The sequence below is a fragment of the Amblyomma maculatum genome, chromosome 10 (assembly GCF_055883805.1).
Source record: "Amblyomma maculatum isolate TAMU_Amacu chromosome 10, ASM5588380v1, whole genome shotgun sequence".
In the NCBI taxonomy this organism is placed as follows: Eukaryota; Metazoa; Arthropoda; class Arachnida; order Ixodida; family Ixodidae; genus Amblyomma; species Amblyomma maculatum.
In genome coordinates this window covers 164,576,826-164,596,599 of record NC_139353.1, presented here as the reverse complement: position 1 = coordinate 164,596,599, position 19,774 = coordinate 164,576,826, and the positions used below count along the sequence as shown (strand labels likewise).

The following is a 19,774-nucleotide window of genomic DNA, read 5'->3' as shown; positions in this document are numbered from 1 at the left end:
AGCAAATAAAATTTACTTCGTTTTTTCAACATTTTAAGAATAACATTTGTTTCTGAGGACGAAATTTTGTCCACAAATATATACACTTGAATCGTCAGCGCAAGCTATAAAGCAAGAACTTGTCGGGCAGATACAATGTCGTTAATGTATAAACTGGACCCCAGAACTAACCCGTCATTAATGCCGAATTGAACGAGCTGAGAATCGAATGTGTAATTATCGACATACTAAGAGCGATTGAATGTTTTAGGGGAATCCCCCAAGTTGGACCGCCGGCTGATTTGCCGACCATTCTGGTTACTTCAGTTGCGAAAGCGACTACCCCTGAAAGGCGGTGGTCTCAGGTACAGTCCTCGGACCAGGTGAAATTTTCCTTTGACTATGATGTTTCTAAGAAAGCAGTATAGCTTTCTATTGTAGCCGCACGGTTGCGCTTGGGTGGATGTAAGTGAGCACTTACACACTAATTACTAAAAATAGACTCCACCTTTGGGGATTCCCCTATAATATTCTGTCTACACAATCCCCACTTCAAGTTACTGATAAATTTTCTCTCACCCTACCATCTCTTGTGCTGACAGTCCAAGTTACTCAGTTGGTAGGGCGGTTGCTTTGGAACAAACGTGGTCCAGACTCCCCTTGACCAGGAGGAATTTTTCTTTAACTGCGAATTTTCTGAGAAATCTGTATAGCTTTCCTTAGCAACCATATGACTGCTCTTGAGTGGATGTCAAGCTTATGGTCTAATTACAGAGTGCGAAATGAAAAGTAATTCTGCAATCCCAAGTAGCACGCCGTCAATGGACAGCCTACAGCCCAATACTCGGGGAACCCGACCGCATTATTGGAGTCAACAATGACGCTTCATTAGGGCGCTACCCGCGCCAAGATTTATTCCAATCTTCTAGACTAGCTTTCCTAAAATAGTCACTAATGAAACTAGGTTATTTATTGACATGCAGCCTCACTCAACTGCTACCCAATATCTTCCACCGAAGCATACCCACTGGCTCCTATACAACGTACATTCAGGCACTCTCACTGGCTATCCCATACTGAAACCCAATCTTACTCACTGGCTTTTAGGAACTGCTATCCAGCTAGGCTCATCGGCTGCCCAGCATCGCCCACGCAAGCTTCTCCACTGGCATTGCATCACTGGCATCCAGGCAATCCCATTATTGTCTAATGCTGTTTTTTTGTGGCTATTTTTTATTTGATGGGTGTTACGGCGCAGAGGCAGCTAAGGTCATCATGCGCCAAACACAAGGTTGAGTTTGTTTTTGTGCAGGTATTTTACATGCAGCTAATATATATATATAGCATCCTGAAAGTATGCATGCATTCACACAAAAAAGCCAGAGTCGTTCGTTGCATGGATAATTATTACGTGCGCATGTGGTACATAGCGAAAAAATATCTATAGACTTCCGGACTTCATCTCTGGTTAGGTCATTTGACAAGGTGTCGGCAGATCCCAGGTTGTAGAAAGACGCCGCATTAAAGGCAGCTTCAGGTGTCTGCCAAGTCACAGTCCCTAGCATGCGCCTTTTGCTCTCGGTTATATGGACAGCAGCTTTCAGCAGCTTTTCCGATGTATGCTCGAGCAGCTTGCATGTCACCATTTCACTTTCGTTCGAACATCTGCAAGCGAAAAGAAAAATAAGAGACAATTATATTATGCAGAATTGTTTTTTTTTGTACAGCGGTGGGTAAACTTTTCATGAGCAGTAAAATTTGCCACTGCTACAAAATTAGTTTGTATCAGTCAGTGTGCTGAAATTGGAGTACATGAAGAAGGCATATTTTCTGTTTGGTGCAATAGAGTTGAAGAAAAACGTTTTCTGACTCGGCGTGCATAAACAGCAGTTAAGTACATTCTGGTAATCTTAATTATCAGGTGCCAATGGCTGACTCATACGCCGCACTGCATAAAAATGAATATCATACCGGTCGTGAAACACAGCCTTGCTTGCAGCGTCAACCGAAGCAGCCCAAGGGGAAATTGGCACGCAAAGGTCTGTCCTAGTGATCCCGAGTCTTCCTCCAGCAGGGAAGTGTATCAACATGGGCGGCAACTAAAGCAACAAATGCTTCCAAAATCCTACTTCGTTACGAACAAATTGCTTAAATTAAAGGGTGGTACTCGCACTGAGCTGCAGACTGTTCCGCGAGACAGGACGAGGCATGTAGTGATTCTACTGTTTATTCTCCGAGTGCGAGTGCAGCTGCAGCAGTCAACCCGCGGAACGCGAGGCGCGCACCTGCACTGCTAGAGAGAAGAGGGAAGAGCGAAGAGAGAGAGAGCGCGCCGGCGCCAGTCGTGCGAGCGCGGCAGCGCTGTCCGCATGGTTTCATATGAGACCGCAAGTTCGAATTCCATCGGGGTTCACCAGACGTTGCTCAGGTTTGGGAACGAAGAATACGTACACTACCACGGCGAAGGCTAGCGCCGCTGCGTCGCAAATAGCCGCCGGTCTAACACTGCTCGAAAGAACGCAAGTTGTTCTGAACTGTTAGAGAGAAGGAACGTAATTTCTAGACAAATTCCCTCGGTCTGGTCGAAATATGTTTTTATAATACTCATAACTCGAAAGAACGTAAGTTTTTTTTAAACTCTTAGAGAGAACGAACGTAATTTCTAGATACATTCCCTCGGTCTGGTCGAAATAGGTTTTGATAGCATTCATAAAAAGCATGGAGAATCTACCAAGATTACTGCATAGGAACAACCATTTAAGCAAGTGATGTTAAGCCGACTTTGCAAAAATATTCGAAGGCATGTCATGAGAGTTAAACACGCGCTTATACAGCTTTCGGACAAAAATATTTTCCTTGAATAGCAGCATGACCAGGCAACCATAATTTTATGACAAATATTTCGGCGGTGCCCAGTCGAAAAAAAACTACAGAACTGTGTCAAAAATAGGACAAAATATCCTGTAGTTCTGTCGTAACTATCAGATTTTTCTGTAGTTGTGAAGTTTTTCAAGAGTACATTTCTGGTGTCTGTAGTTCTGTAGCACCTTTCTTATGTAACTACAGAAATTTCTGATGTTACGACAGAATGTTCTGTTGTCAAAACAGGTTTCCCGTCAAAAACCGCACAGAAACTCTGTCGTAACATCAGAAAATTTTCTGTAGTTTTTTCCGACTGGGTGAGCACTCATTCATGTCCTTTGCTTCTGTAAAAGAAAAACGTTCATTGACACTTATTTCCAGTCCCCAATTGTGGAGTTGCTATGCCTCAAATTTCTTCAATATTTTCTCTTTTAAGTCTTTACGAGCAAATTTTAGGTCCGAACTAGTTAAACAGCTGCCACAACAAGTACACAACTTGTAGTAAAATGTTTGGCACCGTGCAATGCTATTTAATTTAAATACACTTCCTTCCAGACTATCTGAGAAAGCTAGATTTTTTTCTCTGTCAGGTGAAGTTAGCGTATTGTGCTTTTATTTTTTATGTGGTCCAATTTACCTTTTGACTGAGCTATGGTGCATCAACAGCCTAAAAGGTTTATTCATCATTCGTCCCTTGCTGAAACACTCAAAGCAGAGTACGCCGGCATATAGGAATCAAGTGCAAGTTTATGGCTGATATAAAATAAATTACAAAATGTGCTGCAGCTAGCCCGTCTTCTGTGCTTACAAGACCATCTACGGCGCTATACAGTCGGTGTTGGCTCCTCGTTGAGAGGTCAGCAAGCGTACGTGACGAAAAGCTGCAGCATTTGCCTTCACTAGCGCAATGTCTTCAACCTCTGTTTTCCAGCATTTGATCTTTTCTTTCACCACGCAAATGGAATAGTGCATAAATAAAGCATTTATGTGTCTATTTCCAGTCATGGACAAAAGTTTTCAGGATGGAGATGTAAAACCTTATCGCTACGAATTAAGCCGTTCTGACAGCATATAGTAGATATTGTTTTGAAGGTGCTACGTTCTACTGGCCTACTGCAGATTGCAGAAGTGTATATGCTTGTATACTGTGTCGTATTGTGTTTCTATACGTAGACAGCTGCCGTTGACAGCTTAAAAAATTATGCGTGTGTTTTGTTGCGATTTTATCGAGGAGGGCGACGGAGCATTCTTGATATTTTGATGTATGAGTGACCTCACGCATCATGCTGAATACGTATAGAAGGAATGGTAGGGCCTGTGACTGCTGCGCGTTCCACCTCTGTACTAAACGTCTTCACAGTTGAGAACAGGGCAACAGTCGGCATTTCTAAGCGCTTCGTAGATGGCATAAGCCACGCGTCCGACTCGATGGCAACATTGCACGAAGCATGCCCTGCTTGCAGGCCTAGTGCCACCCAATTATTCATTTCGGTGCTTTCTAAATGTTTTAGATTAATATTCTCTGCCTTTATCTCATGGCATGGGTTTGTCAAGAAAATGAAGCCTTACGCCGACAGGGGTTCAGCCACCGGTGCAATGGGGGGACTCGTTACCAACCGTGCCCTTACCGCCTAAGCCATTTTTAAATAAATGTTCTCTACTGCTGTTACCATATCGTGGACGATGTATAAAACGTACTTGAAAGTCATTGCGAAGGACATGACAGTATTGTTAGGAACGTTAAAAATATATGAGGATATACAGGTCGAGAATTGATTGTTAATATCTGGAACCAATTCCTGCCAAAACAATTTATGTTATGCGCGATATGTTTCCAGCCGTCAAACCTCAGTGGACAATATCGACTATTATAACCCAGTCATAATCATTCTTGTAAAGTCCCCAAATCTGGCGGGGCCACATCGACCACTGTATGCCAAATGTATTCAATGTAGGTAAGCCAGCTTTACTAAGAGGATCATATCAATCAATGCCTACAATGATGCGTGTAATGTTGGCAAGCCATCGCAGCTGCCCATAAAATATTACCCACTACAACCCATGATGAATACAATATATGGAAACCATCTCAAGTAGTTATAAAATATTGACCATCGTGTGGCAGTAAATATTTCATCTTGACAGGCCATCAATGATGGCAAGAGAATATTAATTAACCTATATAAAGATGTATGGTATTACCATTAAACTTGGTCAGGCAACATCGGCCACTGTAATTGCAGATATACAATGTTGAGAAGCAATGACGACTGGCGGGAGGATATTGACCAATGTATGCCAAGATACATTCGATGCTGACAAGCAATCAATATTGGCATTGCAATATTCCCCCATGTATGCTATAATAGGCGAAATGCTAGCCAGTCACCACAGCTCATTGGGCAATATAGCCCACTGGAACCAACAAGTATACATTGTTGCGAACCTACTAATACAGGTCGGATAACATTAACCCATATATATGCCAGGATATATTGAATGTCGACAAGCCAGCTATACTGGCAGGACAATATTTACCATTGTATGGCATCATGGACCAATTTATCTGCAGATATACACAATTTTGGGAAGTCCTCACATTTGGTAGGGGATATTGACCAATGTATGCCCAAATATATTTGATGTTAACAAGCCTTCAATACTGGCTGGACCATATCTACCACTGCATGCCATGATATATCCAATGTAGGCCAGTGGCCACCACTCGTAGGGCAGTATCGGTCGCTGGAACTGAAGATGCATACAATGTTGGCAAGCCACTAAGACTGGCTGGATGATATTGACCAATGAATGTCAAGCTGAATTCAATGTCGACAAGCCATATACACTGGCAGGAAGATATTTACCAATGTAAGCCGTGATTTGCAAGTAATAGGCAAGACATTGCCGAAGGCTAGGTAATGTTGGCAATCATATATCAGTGTGTTTACAATGCTGGCAAGTAATTCTATATGCAAAGTCATTATTGCCCGTTGATAGCCCATGAATGCCAATCATAGGGGAACATGTATATTACTGGTCAAAGAGTGGTCAACGTTATCGCATGGCGGAACCATTATAGGTAGCGCATTGGCAACGCCGGCCCACTGGCGTACCAGACGTCGGCAATCAATTTTCAATATCCGGCCAGTCGCATGTGCTACCTAGTATAAATTATGGGGAGTCTCTGGTTTTCCTAAATAGGATAGTTTGTAAGCAATAAGGTATGGTGAATTTGATCAGATGCTTACTAAAATCTGAGAAAACACCCATTGTGCATCGTCTGTGATTTTGATAAGGTTGGCTATAGTACTCAGCCAAGTAGTTTCAGTCAATTTATTTTTTCACATTCGTACCTGCTAGATAATATAATATCTTTATTAAAATAGTTGATAATTCTAGTACTAATGTCTTCCTTTGCTATTTTTGAAAACTTATGGTGGACTTGACGCAAGACCAAAATTACTCATGATATTTGCAGCAGCGCTCGTAAATAAAATAGCAACTCTTGGTTTCATCATTGAGATGTAGAGAACAGCTGTTTTCAAGGTTAGATTTTTCAGATGACAAATTAGGTTGAGGGTTATGTTAGCAATTGACAGAGCGACCGTAATGCCATCGAAATGAGAGGTAGAGTTATTTTTGAGAATATCAATAACCTCTGCAGAAGTGGCGGGATATCGGAAAAACGTATGCTGCAAATTGGATTTTCATAGTGTACAACATTATTGGAAGTTGTTGCACGAAAACCTCCAGGTATTAAGAGGTGCGTTGAAGTATTTGGTAAAAGGTCTATCACTGGGAACAGTTAGCCCATTTGTAATTAGAGATTGGATTTTTCCGGTTTCTGTACATCTATCACTGTATGCCAAGTACTTGTAGCGAAAAGAGACATTGCTGAATTTTTAGCATAATAATAATAATAATCTTCATTTTCTTTACACAAAACAAGATGCATATTCAGGCCTGCCAAAGTGAAAAATGGCTTGAAGGGCTGTGCCTGCCAGTTGGCGAAAGTCACCGCACTCTCTCAAAGGAGAAAAAAAACTATACGCTGTCCCGAACAAGAAAAGTACAGTAGCACAAAGGAAAAAAAAAATTTGAAGACAGATAATTGTAGACTTTTTATTATATAGGTGGCTAATATATTTCCAATTTTGTTTAAACGTTTTGAAGACTGCGAAATCTTTCTATTTTACTAATGGCAGAAAAGTCTATTTCGTACCTTGATTCGTCTAGGCACACCTCATGTAATGCAAGGCTAGCTTCCTTTGCTGCATTTTGCCATTGCTATAACTGGCAAAGCACTTTCATATAATTATATTAGTTTGAGCACAAAAATGTGTCGTATAAAATATTAGCTACTTTCTCGGGCTACATTCACTCCAGTCGATAGGTGAAACAAGATGGCAAAACGATTAGTTTGGATCTTACGATCCGGGCACGCTTAGATAGATAGATTTATTTATTTATTTTATAAGGTACCTACACATCGCCCTAGTGGGCATTACAGTTGGGGAGGCGATCGAGGCAAGAGAAAGGAACACTTGTCAGCGCCGAAGTGTGAAATTGAAACAGTGCAGACATCAAATATAGACAACCAGCTTAATGCATCAAATTAATAAAGGAATACAAGCAAAAAAACGCGGGAAATCAATAGTTGAACCCAGGTAATAAACACACGGAACAAAAAACATAATGCTTTGTTGTTTTTTTTAGAATTAAATGAAGCAGACGTTTGGCAGGGGGTCACTGACGTAACTCAGGAGTACTGCTATTGTAACGCCCTCGACACAGGTCGCTGCGTGCCACAAAGGCCCCGCCACCATCTGTGAGCCGGCTGCGCTGCGATGCTGGCCGCTTTTCGCTGCTCCAGAAAAGACCGTGGCCAGTGTTGTAACTGATTCAAATCGTTACGGCTGTTGTAGTTTTAAGATAACTTCGTTTATTTACAACAACAATTGAGAATCAAATACAACATCTTTAAGAGGGGAGCAAGAGCTCGGAAATACACATGCTTATCGATGGGGCTCCCCGTTCGTTCTGTCTGCCCGCATTCTTTTCTCCCTCCGGTCGGAGGGGTCCGCGGTCCGATTGTCCCGGCGTTGGCCCCTCTCCCATGGCATCCCGCAGAGGGTGGCCCGGGGAGGAGCTGTCGCAATTCTCCAAGGAAAGGATAAACACCAAGCGCTTTGTACTGCAAACAACGGCACGATTGTACGACCCTCTTGGATTTTTATCCCCATACACGATGAGGGCAAAAGGCGCTATTTCAAGTGATTTGGAAAGGGACCCTTTCGTGGGACCAACTGCGCCAGGGACACACTCGTGCAGCTTCGAGAGAAGTACTGGATTGTGCGCGGCCTTCAGCTGGTGAAAAGTGTGGTGAGGTCGTGTGTGGTGTGTAGACGGTATAGTGCTTCTCATTTCGATGCACCGACTGGGCTCCTTCCACCTGATCGAACGTCCCAAGCAGACCCATTCCAGGTCGTGGGCCTGGATTTCGCCGGACCCCTCATGGTGAGGGAGAACAGTCGGACGCTGAATTCATATATTGTGCTATTTACATGTGCTATGACGCGAGCCGTGCATCTTGAACTTGTTGTGGACATGAGTACTGAGCGTCTAATCCAGGCGTTCCGACGATTTGTGTCGCGAAGGGGCTTGTGCCGAATCATTTACTCAGACAATGCTCTTTCGTTTAAACGAGCCTCGAAAGATATGGGCATTTTGTGGAAGCTCCTGCGACACCCTGACACACAGGACCATTTCGCCAATTCAGCGATAAATTTCCATTCTATGCTTGAATTGGCGAAATGGTCCTGTGTGTCAGGGTGTCGCAGGAGCTTCCACAAAATGCCCATATCTTTCGAGGCTCGTTTAAACGAAAGAGCATTGTCTGAGTAAATGATTCGGCACAAGCCCCTTCGCGACACAAATCGTCGGAACGCCTGGATTAGACGCTCAGTACTCATGTCCACAACAAGTTCAAGATGCACGGCTCGCGTCATAGCACATGTAAATAGCACAATATATGAATTCAGCGTCCGACTGTTCTCCCTCACCATGAGGGGTCCGGCGAAATCCAGGCCCACGACCTGGAATGGGTCTGCTTGGGACGTTCGATCAGGTGGAAGGAGCCCAGTCGGTGCATCGAAATGAGAAGCACTATACCGTCTACACACCACACACGACCTCACCACACTTTTCACCAGCTGAAGGCCGCGCACAATCCAGTACTTCTCTCGAAGCTGCACGAGTGTGTCCCTGGCGCAGTTGGTCCCACGAAAGGGTCCCTTTCCAAATCACTTGAAATAGCGCCTTTTGCCCTCATCGTGTATGGGGATAAAAATCCAAGAGGGTCGTGCAATCGTGCCGTTGTTTGCAGTACAAAGCGCTTGGTGTTTATCCTTTCCTTGGAGAATTCAATGATCGGGTCCAGGGAAAAGGTGAGAATGTCTTCGTTTGCCTGCCAGGTGAGACCAAGCACCTTTAACAAGTCCGCTGGCTGACCTAGCGGCCTTTCGTTCGGGCAACTTTCCTGGAAAATTGACTTCATCCTCTCGCTGTTCGATCCCCATTTATGCAAACGCATTGAGGCTGCTTCAAAAATGCCGTTCGCCTGTTCGTAAATTTCTGCGGCTTCTTCATCGTTGGCAGCGCCACACAGCAAGTCGTCGACGTAAATGCTTCCCTTGAGAAGCTCAGCAGTATCGGTGTATTGGTCTTTGACACTGTCAAAGTGGTGTCGCAGCGTCGCCGCCAGCAGGAAGGGACTGGACGTAACTCCAAATGGCACACGTGCCATTCTTAACACTGCGGTTTTGGGGAGCGGTTTGTCCGTCTTGGGGCTGCTTTCATACCAGAAAAACCTCAATGAATCCCTGTCTTCAGGAGCCATCCTAACTTGTAGAAATGCCTTCTCCACATCGGCCACCAGCGCGATTCGATGGCGTCGGAAATTCAGCAGCAGCCGAAGAAGTTCTGGATTTAAATTTGGTCCGCATTCTATATTCTCATTAAGAGATTTTGCTCCCAATCCATGAGCCGATGCGTCGAAGACAATTCTCAACTTTGTCGTGCTGCTGCTCTCATGAAGTACAGGCTGGTGGGGCATATAGTAAATATGTTGACCGTCGTTACAAGCCTCATCGGGCACGATCTCCGCTATGCCTTCGGTCACCAAGCGTCGCACTTCGACATCGTACTCACTCATTAGAGCAGGCGTCCTGTTCAGTCTTTTCCTCAACTGGCGGAATCGTTTTTCTGCTACTGCTCGTTTATCTTGAAGATTGACTTGCTCCTTCCAAGGAAGCTTCACCTCATACCGCTGATCAACAACCTTTACGGTCTTGGTAAAGCCTTCCCAGAGATACTTGTCGGAGGTATCTTCCTGTGTGTCGGAGACTCCAATGCTTTCCAACTCCCAGAAACGCCTCAAAACAGGCTCAACTATTTGGTCTGCAACCGTAGTTAGCACGACTGCATGGGCGCAAGTGATATCTTTGCAGGGGAATGACGTTTGCCCCTGCACTGCCCAGCCAAACACTGTTTCGAGTGCTGTTAGCCTGTCGCCCAGTTTCGTCACCTTGCCAGTTAGAAACTCCCAAAAGTGATCTGAGCCCACCAGAATGTCGATCCCTGCTGTATTGGGATAACAGCATTCGTCACCCGGTGGCAAAGAAAGCTCGTGGAGAGTCTCTATAATTCGCTTATCTGGACAAGGAATGGCCTGTTCGCATATTGTAGGCGTTTCTAAGGCTTCAAATTTGAATTGAGTTTTCGGATCGTCCTTTGCCAATAGACACACCTCAACGCGCCGGAATGTGCGCTGCTTTTGCTGTCCTCCGAAAATTCCAATCGACAGTATCTCTGTTCCGAGCAATTTGCAACCAAGTTTTTTAGAGCAGTCTTCTGTAATGAATGTTCTCTGACTGCCGCTGTCAAAGAGGACTCGGGAAACCTTTCTTGATTTACTTCCCTTGTTCAAGGCTGTCACAGTTGGCATTAGGACGGTGCGGTGACTGGGGTCTTCTGATCCTGAAGCATGCAGGTTTACTGGTTGCACCCCTTCGTTGGCCGACCGTGCGTTCTCGGCTTCGTTGATTGCAGGGTCGCATAACGCTGTCGCATGTCTGCGCTTGCACTTTTTGCAGCTGATATTGACTCTGCATTGCCTTGAACGATGTCCATGCTTCGTGCACCGAAAGCATCCGCCTTTCGCTGTTAATATCGTTCTTCTTTCTTTGACTGTCATCTTCGATTGGCACTCTTGGCTGTCATGACCTTTCGATTTGCAGAATACGCATTCCATGCAGGATGCTGCGCCATGCAGGGTTGAGGCGGAAGAAGGGTGAAAGTTCCCTCGTTGATTTTGTGTCTTCTGCCCATCAAAATGAGAAGTAGGCTTACCATGCGTGTCGTCGGGCCTGTCCTCCATCGTCCTCTCGCGACTCTGCAGCTCGAAGCGGAAGAACCTCAGCAGAGATTGCAGAGGCGTCACCTGTGCGGGGTCTGATGGCGAGCTCGTTGACCCAGAATCATCGCTCATCGTTGACGCTGTTGCCTTGTGGGCCTCAGCATATGTGCGATGAAAGTCCAGGATCAACTCCTTCGGCATAGCACGGAGAAGGACGGGATACAGCATCGCCTGGTAACCACCTTCGTCGATGCCCAGCGCCTTGAGTCCCCGCATGTGAACTTGTACATCATCATATAGCCGCCGCAAGGCCGCCACGTTCTTCGCAGATACCACAGGTTTCACATCAATCAGGCCTTGCATGTGATCTTGAATCAACGCTTCCCGATTCCCAAAGCGCTGCTGCAAAATGTCGACCGCGTCGTTGTAGCAATCACCTGATGCTTGCAGTCCGGCGATAGCTGTCTTGGCCTCCCCTGTCAGCAGCGTCTTTAGGTAATTTAAGCGATCTATGTTAGAAAGATCTGTGTTCTTGTGAACTGCCACCTCGAACTGTTCCCAGAATGACTGCCAGTTTTTTCGCTTGCCGTCGAATTTTGCCAGTTCCAGCTTCGGAAGTTTAATTTTCTGAGCCGCGGGACTGGTACCAATTGAAGCTTGATTCCGGATATCTGGAGTCCTGATTGCGTGTTCAGCTTCATTTTTTCTCAGTTTTAGACGGCAGATGCAGGTGGTCACTCTGTCGCTATATTCGATGACTTGTTCAAATTCAGCTTCTGCTTCATCTTCTTTAACGGTAGGTTCTATTGCCGCATCCACATCGTTAAGCTGTTGCTTCACCAATTGTAAACGTTCGATGAGAACGCTCACCTTTTCGATGGTGGGTAGTGGTTCAGCGCCCAAGATGTCGTCCGTTTCTTTGGTCAGCCGCGTCGCTTGGCTTCTGATGGTCTTTCTCTTTTTCCTCAGAACATCCATGTCGCTGCTGTCGTTGGTCGTTTAGTCGCTGGGTCCGGTCGATAGTCCTGATTTCCGTTCCCGGGTTTCGGCACCAAAAGTTTTGTTTTTACTGTTGTAACTGATTCAAATCGTTACGGCTGTTGTAGTTTTAAGATAACTTCGTTTATTTACAACAACAATTGAGAATCAAATACAACATCTTTAAGAGGGGAGCAAGAGCTCGGAAATACACATGCTTATCGATGGGGCTCCCCGTTCGTTCTGTCTGCCCGCATTCTTTTCTCCCTCCGGTCGGAGGGGTCCGCGGTCCGATTGTCCCGGCGTTGGCCCCTCTCCCATGGCATCCCGCAGAGGGTGGCCCGGGGAGGAGCTGTCGCCGGCCATAAATTGCTGTAGGTGCCTGTTTAGTGTCAGGCGAACACTTTACACAAAGGGAGCAAAAAAAGGAGAGAAAAACGCAAGTTTCAACAGCCAGATCGAGTACGCGGGAGCGCGTGAAGTGACATGCGAGACTAAATTACATCCTGATAGCTAGCTTGACATGACTTGCTCGATGCTCGGAGCAAACCACATGCGACGTGAGATAGGCGAGTTTTGTTCAACCACCGCGCTGATGGAACTCGTTATTCTAAGAGCTGCATTTTCCATTACAAATGATCGTCTAAAAATCTATCAGAAAGACAACGCCCCAATTTCAACTTTTTAAAATGTAGGCATTAGGAATTAGTGAATCATTTCACCGGCTAACATTCTTCGCCAAAGTTGTAATTTCCAAAAATGCTTTTATTATAGCGCCACAAAAGAGCCAATGAAAATTCCGGCTTGAAATGAGCACAAATTTGGGTATTAGGGGTTTATTGTACAGGGTGGGAGTCCAATAAACCGGAAAGAGCCCTCACACAAGGTCAGTCTTCGTTTCTCGGCAACCGTGATTGGGTGCATAGGAGAGGAAGGCTGGGAAAATATTGAGAGGTGCTAAATCCAACGGCTATATTTTAAGGAAGAAAAATATGAAAGCGAGAAAACAAAACGAAAACAGAATTTAATAATGAGTCCTGAGTCACGCACTTCGATCTTTACGATATCTGCTAGACAACAAAGACCACTGATATTTGCGGCATAATCGGTTCGTCTAAAGTAATTGCGCTCTTTCGGTCTTAACCTAATTTGTTTGATAGTTGAAATGGCGGTGATACCTAGCCAATTGTCTTGTACTCTAAGTCTTTTTGCTAGACATGAGAAGGCGTAATTGATGTGACACATCTTTGGTACGTATTGTTTTTTTTTTTTTGCAGCAACAGCTGATAGTATCCTAATTTCGTAGTGCTAGCTTTTTGTCGTCATTTCAGAATGCTCGCTACTGATGCTACAGATGGCGCCACTTGACATATTATTACTTTTTTGTAATTCTTGCTGAAGCTGCACGTGCGAACAGATACTAACGACGGTGATAATACTTTTCGACTAGGACTTCCAAAAAAATTGTGCGAAACAGGACGTTTCTTCTTTTCTCGTCCCGCGCATTATGTGATTATTACCTTGTTTTATACTTTCCCAATGCTCACTGCGCAAGGCTGTCTAAGGAAGCTAGTCTTTTCGTAACAGATATTGGCTTCACTTATATTCACTAACCTCGATTTTGTTGACCGTGGCCATGTTCCAGCATTCATCATGTCTTCTACCTTGCTCACGATAGCTACGTTCTTTCTGGAAGTTATTTGTTGCAGCTGCTGTTGTTCACACTTTTATATCGAGGTGTGGTGTCGCATCTGCCATGCTAAGTAAATCTGTAGCCCCTCACCTTCGACATAGCCTGTATACAGGACCAGGGCAAATGTATATAAACAACGAATGGCTTAATTGTCTTGGCTGTATTCGCGAGCTTGGCACCGGATAAACTATAGGCTTCCAAACGTATCGCTTTTGCTACTGTGAGCCCTAGGCCCGTTATAGAGCAACCATTCCCGGAAGAGGCCGGGCTTTGTCAGGCTGATTGGTTCATGCTAAAAGGAACCAAGAAACAGCGCTAACAGACGGAACGAGTGGGAAGGCGCATTTGTTTGCTTCACCTTCCCACTCGTCCTATCTGTTAGCTCTGTTTCTTCGTTCCGTCAACCCTTCCCGCCTCTTTATTAACCTGTTCTCGAAAACTGGACTACTAGTAACCCTACGGAGGGCTACAGCGCAATAGGAACACGGTCAAGAACAAGAAAGACAGACACATACAACGTGTTAAACTAATAAACCTGTTTCTTCCTATAAACTTCTGTTTACCTTAAAACTAAATCATTTTAAAATTCAAAACCGGCTTTCTCTAAACAACGTGCATATGAAAATGGGAAAGCCAAAGCGAGAAAGACTGACTTGGAACTTCTGATCACCATTTTTTCTTTGGGCCGTCATCGCTATTAAAGAATAATATGTCAATGGCGATCGATTAACTCTGAAAAAGAAAAAAGCGCGTACAATTAGGCGCTCAAAGCTCAAAATGACACGCGATAATCAGGGGAGGGGAGCGTTGAGCTTGTCTGTTTTCTTTCCACCATGATGAACGATAAATACAGCGCAATGTCCATATTGCTGCTATTCGCATCGCACCTGCCCCGTAAGAATGAAGTATTAGCACATATGTTTACAGGCCATAAGTTCAGTGGAACGTTGAGAAGATTGAGTGAAGAAGTTAGCTGCAATCAGATGAAGGGAAGAAAGAAGACAGTTCGCGTGTGTGACTAATTAGTTGTTAGCCCAGCATCGTTCTTGTCTACATGTGTTTATGGGTGCCTTATGTCTGTGTGTCGTTGTCTGTTCAACTGCGTTTTTATTCAAAAAAACGCAGAGGAAAGTTGTGTGATTATACGCAGGCGTGTGAACACCATCGTTCGAGCCGGTTGAAGGCTGTTTTAGGGAAAAAAATGAGAAGTGGAGGAATAGCCTTGAACAAGAATCGACATTCCATCGAACTTTTTTCTAACCATCCCATAGATGCGCCTTCAACTTTAGCGTTTCAAATCTCTATAATCGACATTCCATCGAACTTTTTTCTAACCATCCCATAGATGCGCCTTCAACTTTAGCGTTTCAAATCTCTATAAGGCAATAGAAACGCTTGTCCTAAATAATTCTTGGTCTAGAGGTTGCAGGGTTGCTGACTTGTCTCACGATATGCCATAAGGAAAACTCCTGGGCTGCGTACTTTAACATTCACATTTTCCTCATGGTTATGGAACGCATATGGTTTCGAACGCAATGACTAAGGAGCTTTAACCTTAAAACGTATTAGCTCTCACTAACGCCACAGATAACATGATAGGTGCGCCATGATGTCGGCTGAACATTGCTGTGAGCAACAGGCAAGACAGAGGTATCACTTGTCGAACTTGTGTTAACCGCGTTTAACAACTGCTTATCTTTTTGCCGCCGGATTTTTGTGATGTTTGTCAGCACTGAGATACCAACTAATCTACAGCTCCTTGTCTTGATCTTGTCCATGACATATTTTTGGTAGCTTGTAAGAGGTAGAGAACCCTCGTAGCAGCAGTCCTACTTTAGCCATCAGGCAACCATTATAGTGGACGCAAACTTCAGGATTTATCAGATCTCGCACACCTTCTCCATGCAGCACTTCTGAGGATACCTACCTTGGCAACCACTTCGTTCCTAAGGGCAGCGTGGTTCTGGCAAACTTTTGGGCAGCCAACATGAACCAGGAGCGCTGGCAACAACCGGAGAAGTTCGACCCCTCCAGGTTCTTGAAGCCTGACGGATCCACGCCAATGACGCGTCCAAGCAGCGTACATATTTTCTCCGTCGGTGAGTGCCTCGCAGTGCAGAATTAAGAACCTAGCAGAAGGTGAAGCATTCGAGGAAAGTCCCCGAGAGAACCTTCAGAGCGCTAACAACGAAGTAGAGAACTAATTATCAGTACCACAATTTGAAATCTACAATCACACCTACATAAAGTTCCATATATATATATATATATATATATATATATATATATATATATATATATATACAGACGTATGGAACGTAATAAAAAAATTCTACACGTGTGTGAGACACAACCTAGTTATTGTAAACTGACTACTGTACCATTGGCTACTGTACAATGTGGCAGTGAATTTATAGCAAGCTCAAAAACATGGAGATTCACAAAGAGGGAGAGTACATCATAGTAAGTGATCATAATCGTATTAGCCGCAGTTGGCGGCTCTGCTTAAGAGAGAAGTGCAGGAAAGACAAAATGGAAACGCACAGTTTAGCAAGTAAGAAATGACGGTAATAGCATAACATATAGATGAAGCAGTACAGAAAATCCCAATGGCACAGTGGGAATATATACGCTAGAACTACTCATAAATACCAGGAATAAAAAAGGAAAAGTTGAAAGCCACTCGAAAGGCAAGATCTGGCAGTGAAGCTGGTGGAATAATAAAATTAATGAAGTCATCGAAAACACACGGGTAGCCTCAAAAGACCAGCGGCAGACAAATACGCACTTATCTTAGCAGGAAATAGACCGAAAGTGGAAATCGCATCGACAAAAGAAACTGGTTGCACACATTTTTGTTTTAAGCAAAAAATAAAAGTCCATCAATGGAAGGGAAAGGCAAAAACAGTGCTTATAGACAGCAGAGCAGCCAATTTTGTTCCTTATGAGACGGCAGAAAATTTTCTACTAACAACGAGCTAAGGTTTTTAGATTTCGAATTGCCGCTCTAGAACAATTTTCTGTGTTGGAAGTACGCCACGCGTTCCAAGAAGAGCTTTCAGTCTTTCCAGTTGGCTCGCTCAAAATAAGTGAAACAGGATATAGAAAAAACTTGTATGAAAACCATTCTGTGCAGCTTTGACGCCCAGATCACTAGGCCTTCCACTGCAGGCCAAGCGATGAAGATTCAGTCCAGCGTAGCAGAATCAATACAAGGCCATTACAGAATTTAGAAGGTTGCTTATAATTAGAATATTCTTAACGCTATTGATATATTGTTACGGACGAAGGAGGAAGAAGAGGGAAGTGGCGCGGGCTGGAGCGCGTGCGCTAAGTCTGCACACAGATTCTCTCTGTCCTCTGTTCTCCTGTTGTCATCGCTTGCCGCCACGTAACATTTGGTTGGAGGTGCGGAGTACGTCATCCCATCCTCGCTTTGGAGCATCGACGCCATCTGTAAGCCGGGACCATCGACCGAGGGCCCAGGGACATCGACGAGCATTTCGCCCCAGCCCTTCAAGCCCAGACCTGACCAACTACCACCGCCCACACCCCAGCCCGGATCTGAAGACAAGGAGAACAGACACACCAGCAAGAACCGAGACGAAGAACCCGAAAGACCCAAATGACCCGAAGGAACCAATGGACACAAACACACGACCCCCGCCCAAGCCGCCCGACGTGACCTCGAGCCATCGGTCCCATGGGCTCTGGTGACGGATGGATGACAGCTCCAGGGGAGGCGGATCACCCACGCATCAGACATCGTGCCGGCAAGCCGCTCTATTCTTACTTCTTCTTCTTCAAGCATCCAGACACGCCCATCATCATGCCATAGAATCATCATCGGTAAACTTCCTCGTCTACGATCGGGACGATCATTCGGTGGTCCCTGGTCATGTTACGGACGAAGGAGGAAGAAGAGGGCAGTGGCGCAAGCAGGTGCGCGCGCGCTAGGCCCGCACACAGATTCATTAAACGTCATCTCACGACCATCGAGCATCTTCTCTCGGTCCTCTCTTGTCCTGTTGTCATCGCTTGCCGCCACGTAGCAATATTGACTCGGTGCAATCTTTGTTTTCACTCAGCGCCGATCGCGAGCTTGTGCCTCCTCGAGGCGAAGAAACCGAAGTTCTCCCGTTGAGGCGGGCCTGCCTGTTTTCTGCCGCTCAGTGCACTGTGACGCTTGTGTCCCGCGTTGACTTCTGACTAGACTTCACTCCTTGACATCTGGTGGCAGGTGCTGGATAACGCAACCCATGCTCCGAACACCTCCAACCAGCCGATTCCAGTCCTCAGGGATCTCCTACCATCGAGATTGCACCTACCCATCAGTGTAGCTGACTTGCTTCGAGGCCTTGAGCCCACATTCGCACCTCTGCAATTTTCTCGCACTGCGAGATTGCCACCATCTGCGGCAACAAAACCGCCCATAATGATGCAGGTAGATACCATTGCGCTCTCCTTCCTTTTGCAGCAGCCGCAGAAGATACCCTCCTTCCAAGCCTTTCCAGGCGACGACCCGGAAGACTGGCTAGATAAATTTGAGCGGATAGCCCAGTACAATCGCTGGAGCTACGACCAGAAACAGCAGCATGTATTTTGTTCGTAAGACGGTGCAGCTCGCACATGGTTCGAACATCATGAGACTACTATCACAACGTGGAGTTCCTTCAAGGACCACCACCTGCGAGCTTTCACCACCGTTCTTCGCAAAGGACGCGCCAAGCTGCTCCTACACACGAGAGCTCAGCTCCCTAACGAGAAGTTCTCGCTTACTTTGAGGACATGGCAAGGCTATTTCGTCGCGCTCATCTAAACATGTCCGAAGAGGAAAAACGTCGCTACCTCATAAGCGAAATTAAAGAAGTATGATGTCGCAGCGTGGCAGACAAGGACAAAAAGACGAGGGACACACACAAACCCGTTATTTTGTCCTTGTCTGCCAGCGCTGCGACACCATAATGCTCGACAACCACCACCAACTAGCCCAGCTGCATGCCCTACATTAGAATAAACCAACCGATCTTCGTTGGATCAGTGCGATGTCCCCCCAAGACGATCGGATAATTTGTGTAGAGTCCACCATCATTGAAAAGGCGGTAGAGATGCGTTCTAAGCTCTACAAGTGGCCATCCATCCTATTGCTGCTGCCATCGCCGACACTTGTACCACTGACGTACTCCGCCAGACCATACTGGCCGTCGTACGCGGGGAGCTGCAAAAACTATTTTCGACAGCAGCACCCCCCCCCCCCCCTCTAAGTCTCCTGCCTTTTGAAGATGGTTCGCGAAGAGGTGAACCAGGCACTGCTCTCGAGAGCCAATACCGACATTACCACCACAGGCCATGACCTACGGCGCCATCGCTCGTCGTACTGCCTACCTCCCGGTCAGCACCAAGAAGCCCCTGCATACATTCATCCAGCACCTCCCCGCTCGACCTCCTCAGGTGCGTCCACGCAAAAGCGACATCTGGCGCACTCGCGATCTGCTTCAACTGTGGCGTGGCTGGTCACCTGTTCCGCAATCGCTATTGCCGACGAATGGGTCTGCCGGGGTTTAGCGCCGACACGCGAGAGCCGTAGCGTAATGAACGGCCCCCTGCCATTGACACGTACTATGGCTACTCCCGGTCGCCTTCCCCGTGCCACTACGCCTCGCAGACACGTCTAAATGCCGGCCTGACGCGAGTCCGCTCCCCCAGCCCGCATCGGGAAAATTAGAAGCTGCAATACTTTGAGGGAAGGTTGTTCATTGACAAAATTCTCAAGCTCCTCCACCGCTGCAGCCGTATGGTCACACCGTTTCACGGCAACGCGACGCGCCTCATATTGCTCCGCT

At 45.7% G+C, this 19,774-nt stretch overlaps 1 protein-coding gene across 1 annotated transcript in view; it reads left to right on the top strand.

Moving 5' to 3' along the window:
* Nucleotides 1-19,774, top strand: part of LOC146177837 (vitamin D 25-hydroxylase-like) — an 84,034-nt gene that overhangs the window by 36,580 nt on the left and 27,680 nt on the right. Inside the window, exon 4 of the mRNA XM_084581693.1 lies at nucleotides 15,840-16,030. Within this exon, the coding sequence (XP_084437819.1) occupies nucleotides 15,840-16,030 (191 nt within the window). The remainder of the gene's footprint in view (nucleotides 1-15,839; nucleotides 16,031-19,774) is intronic.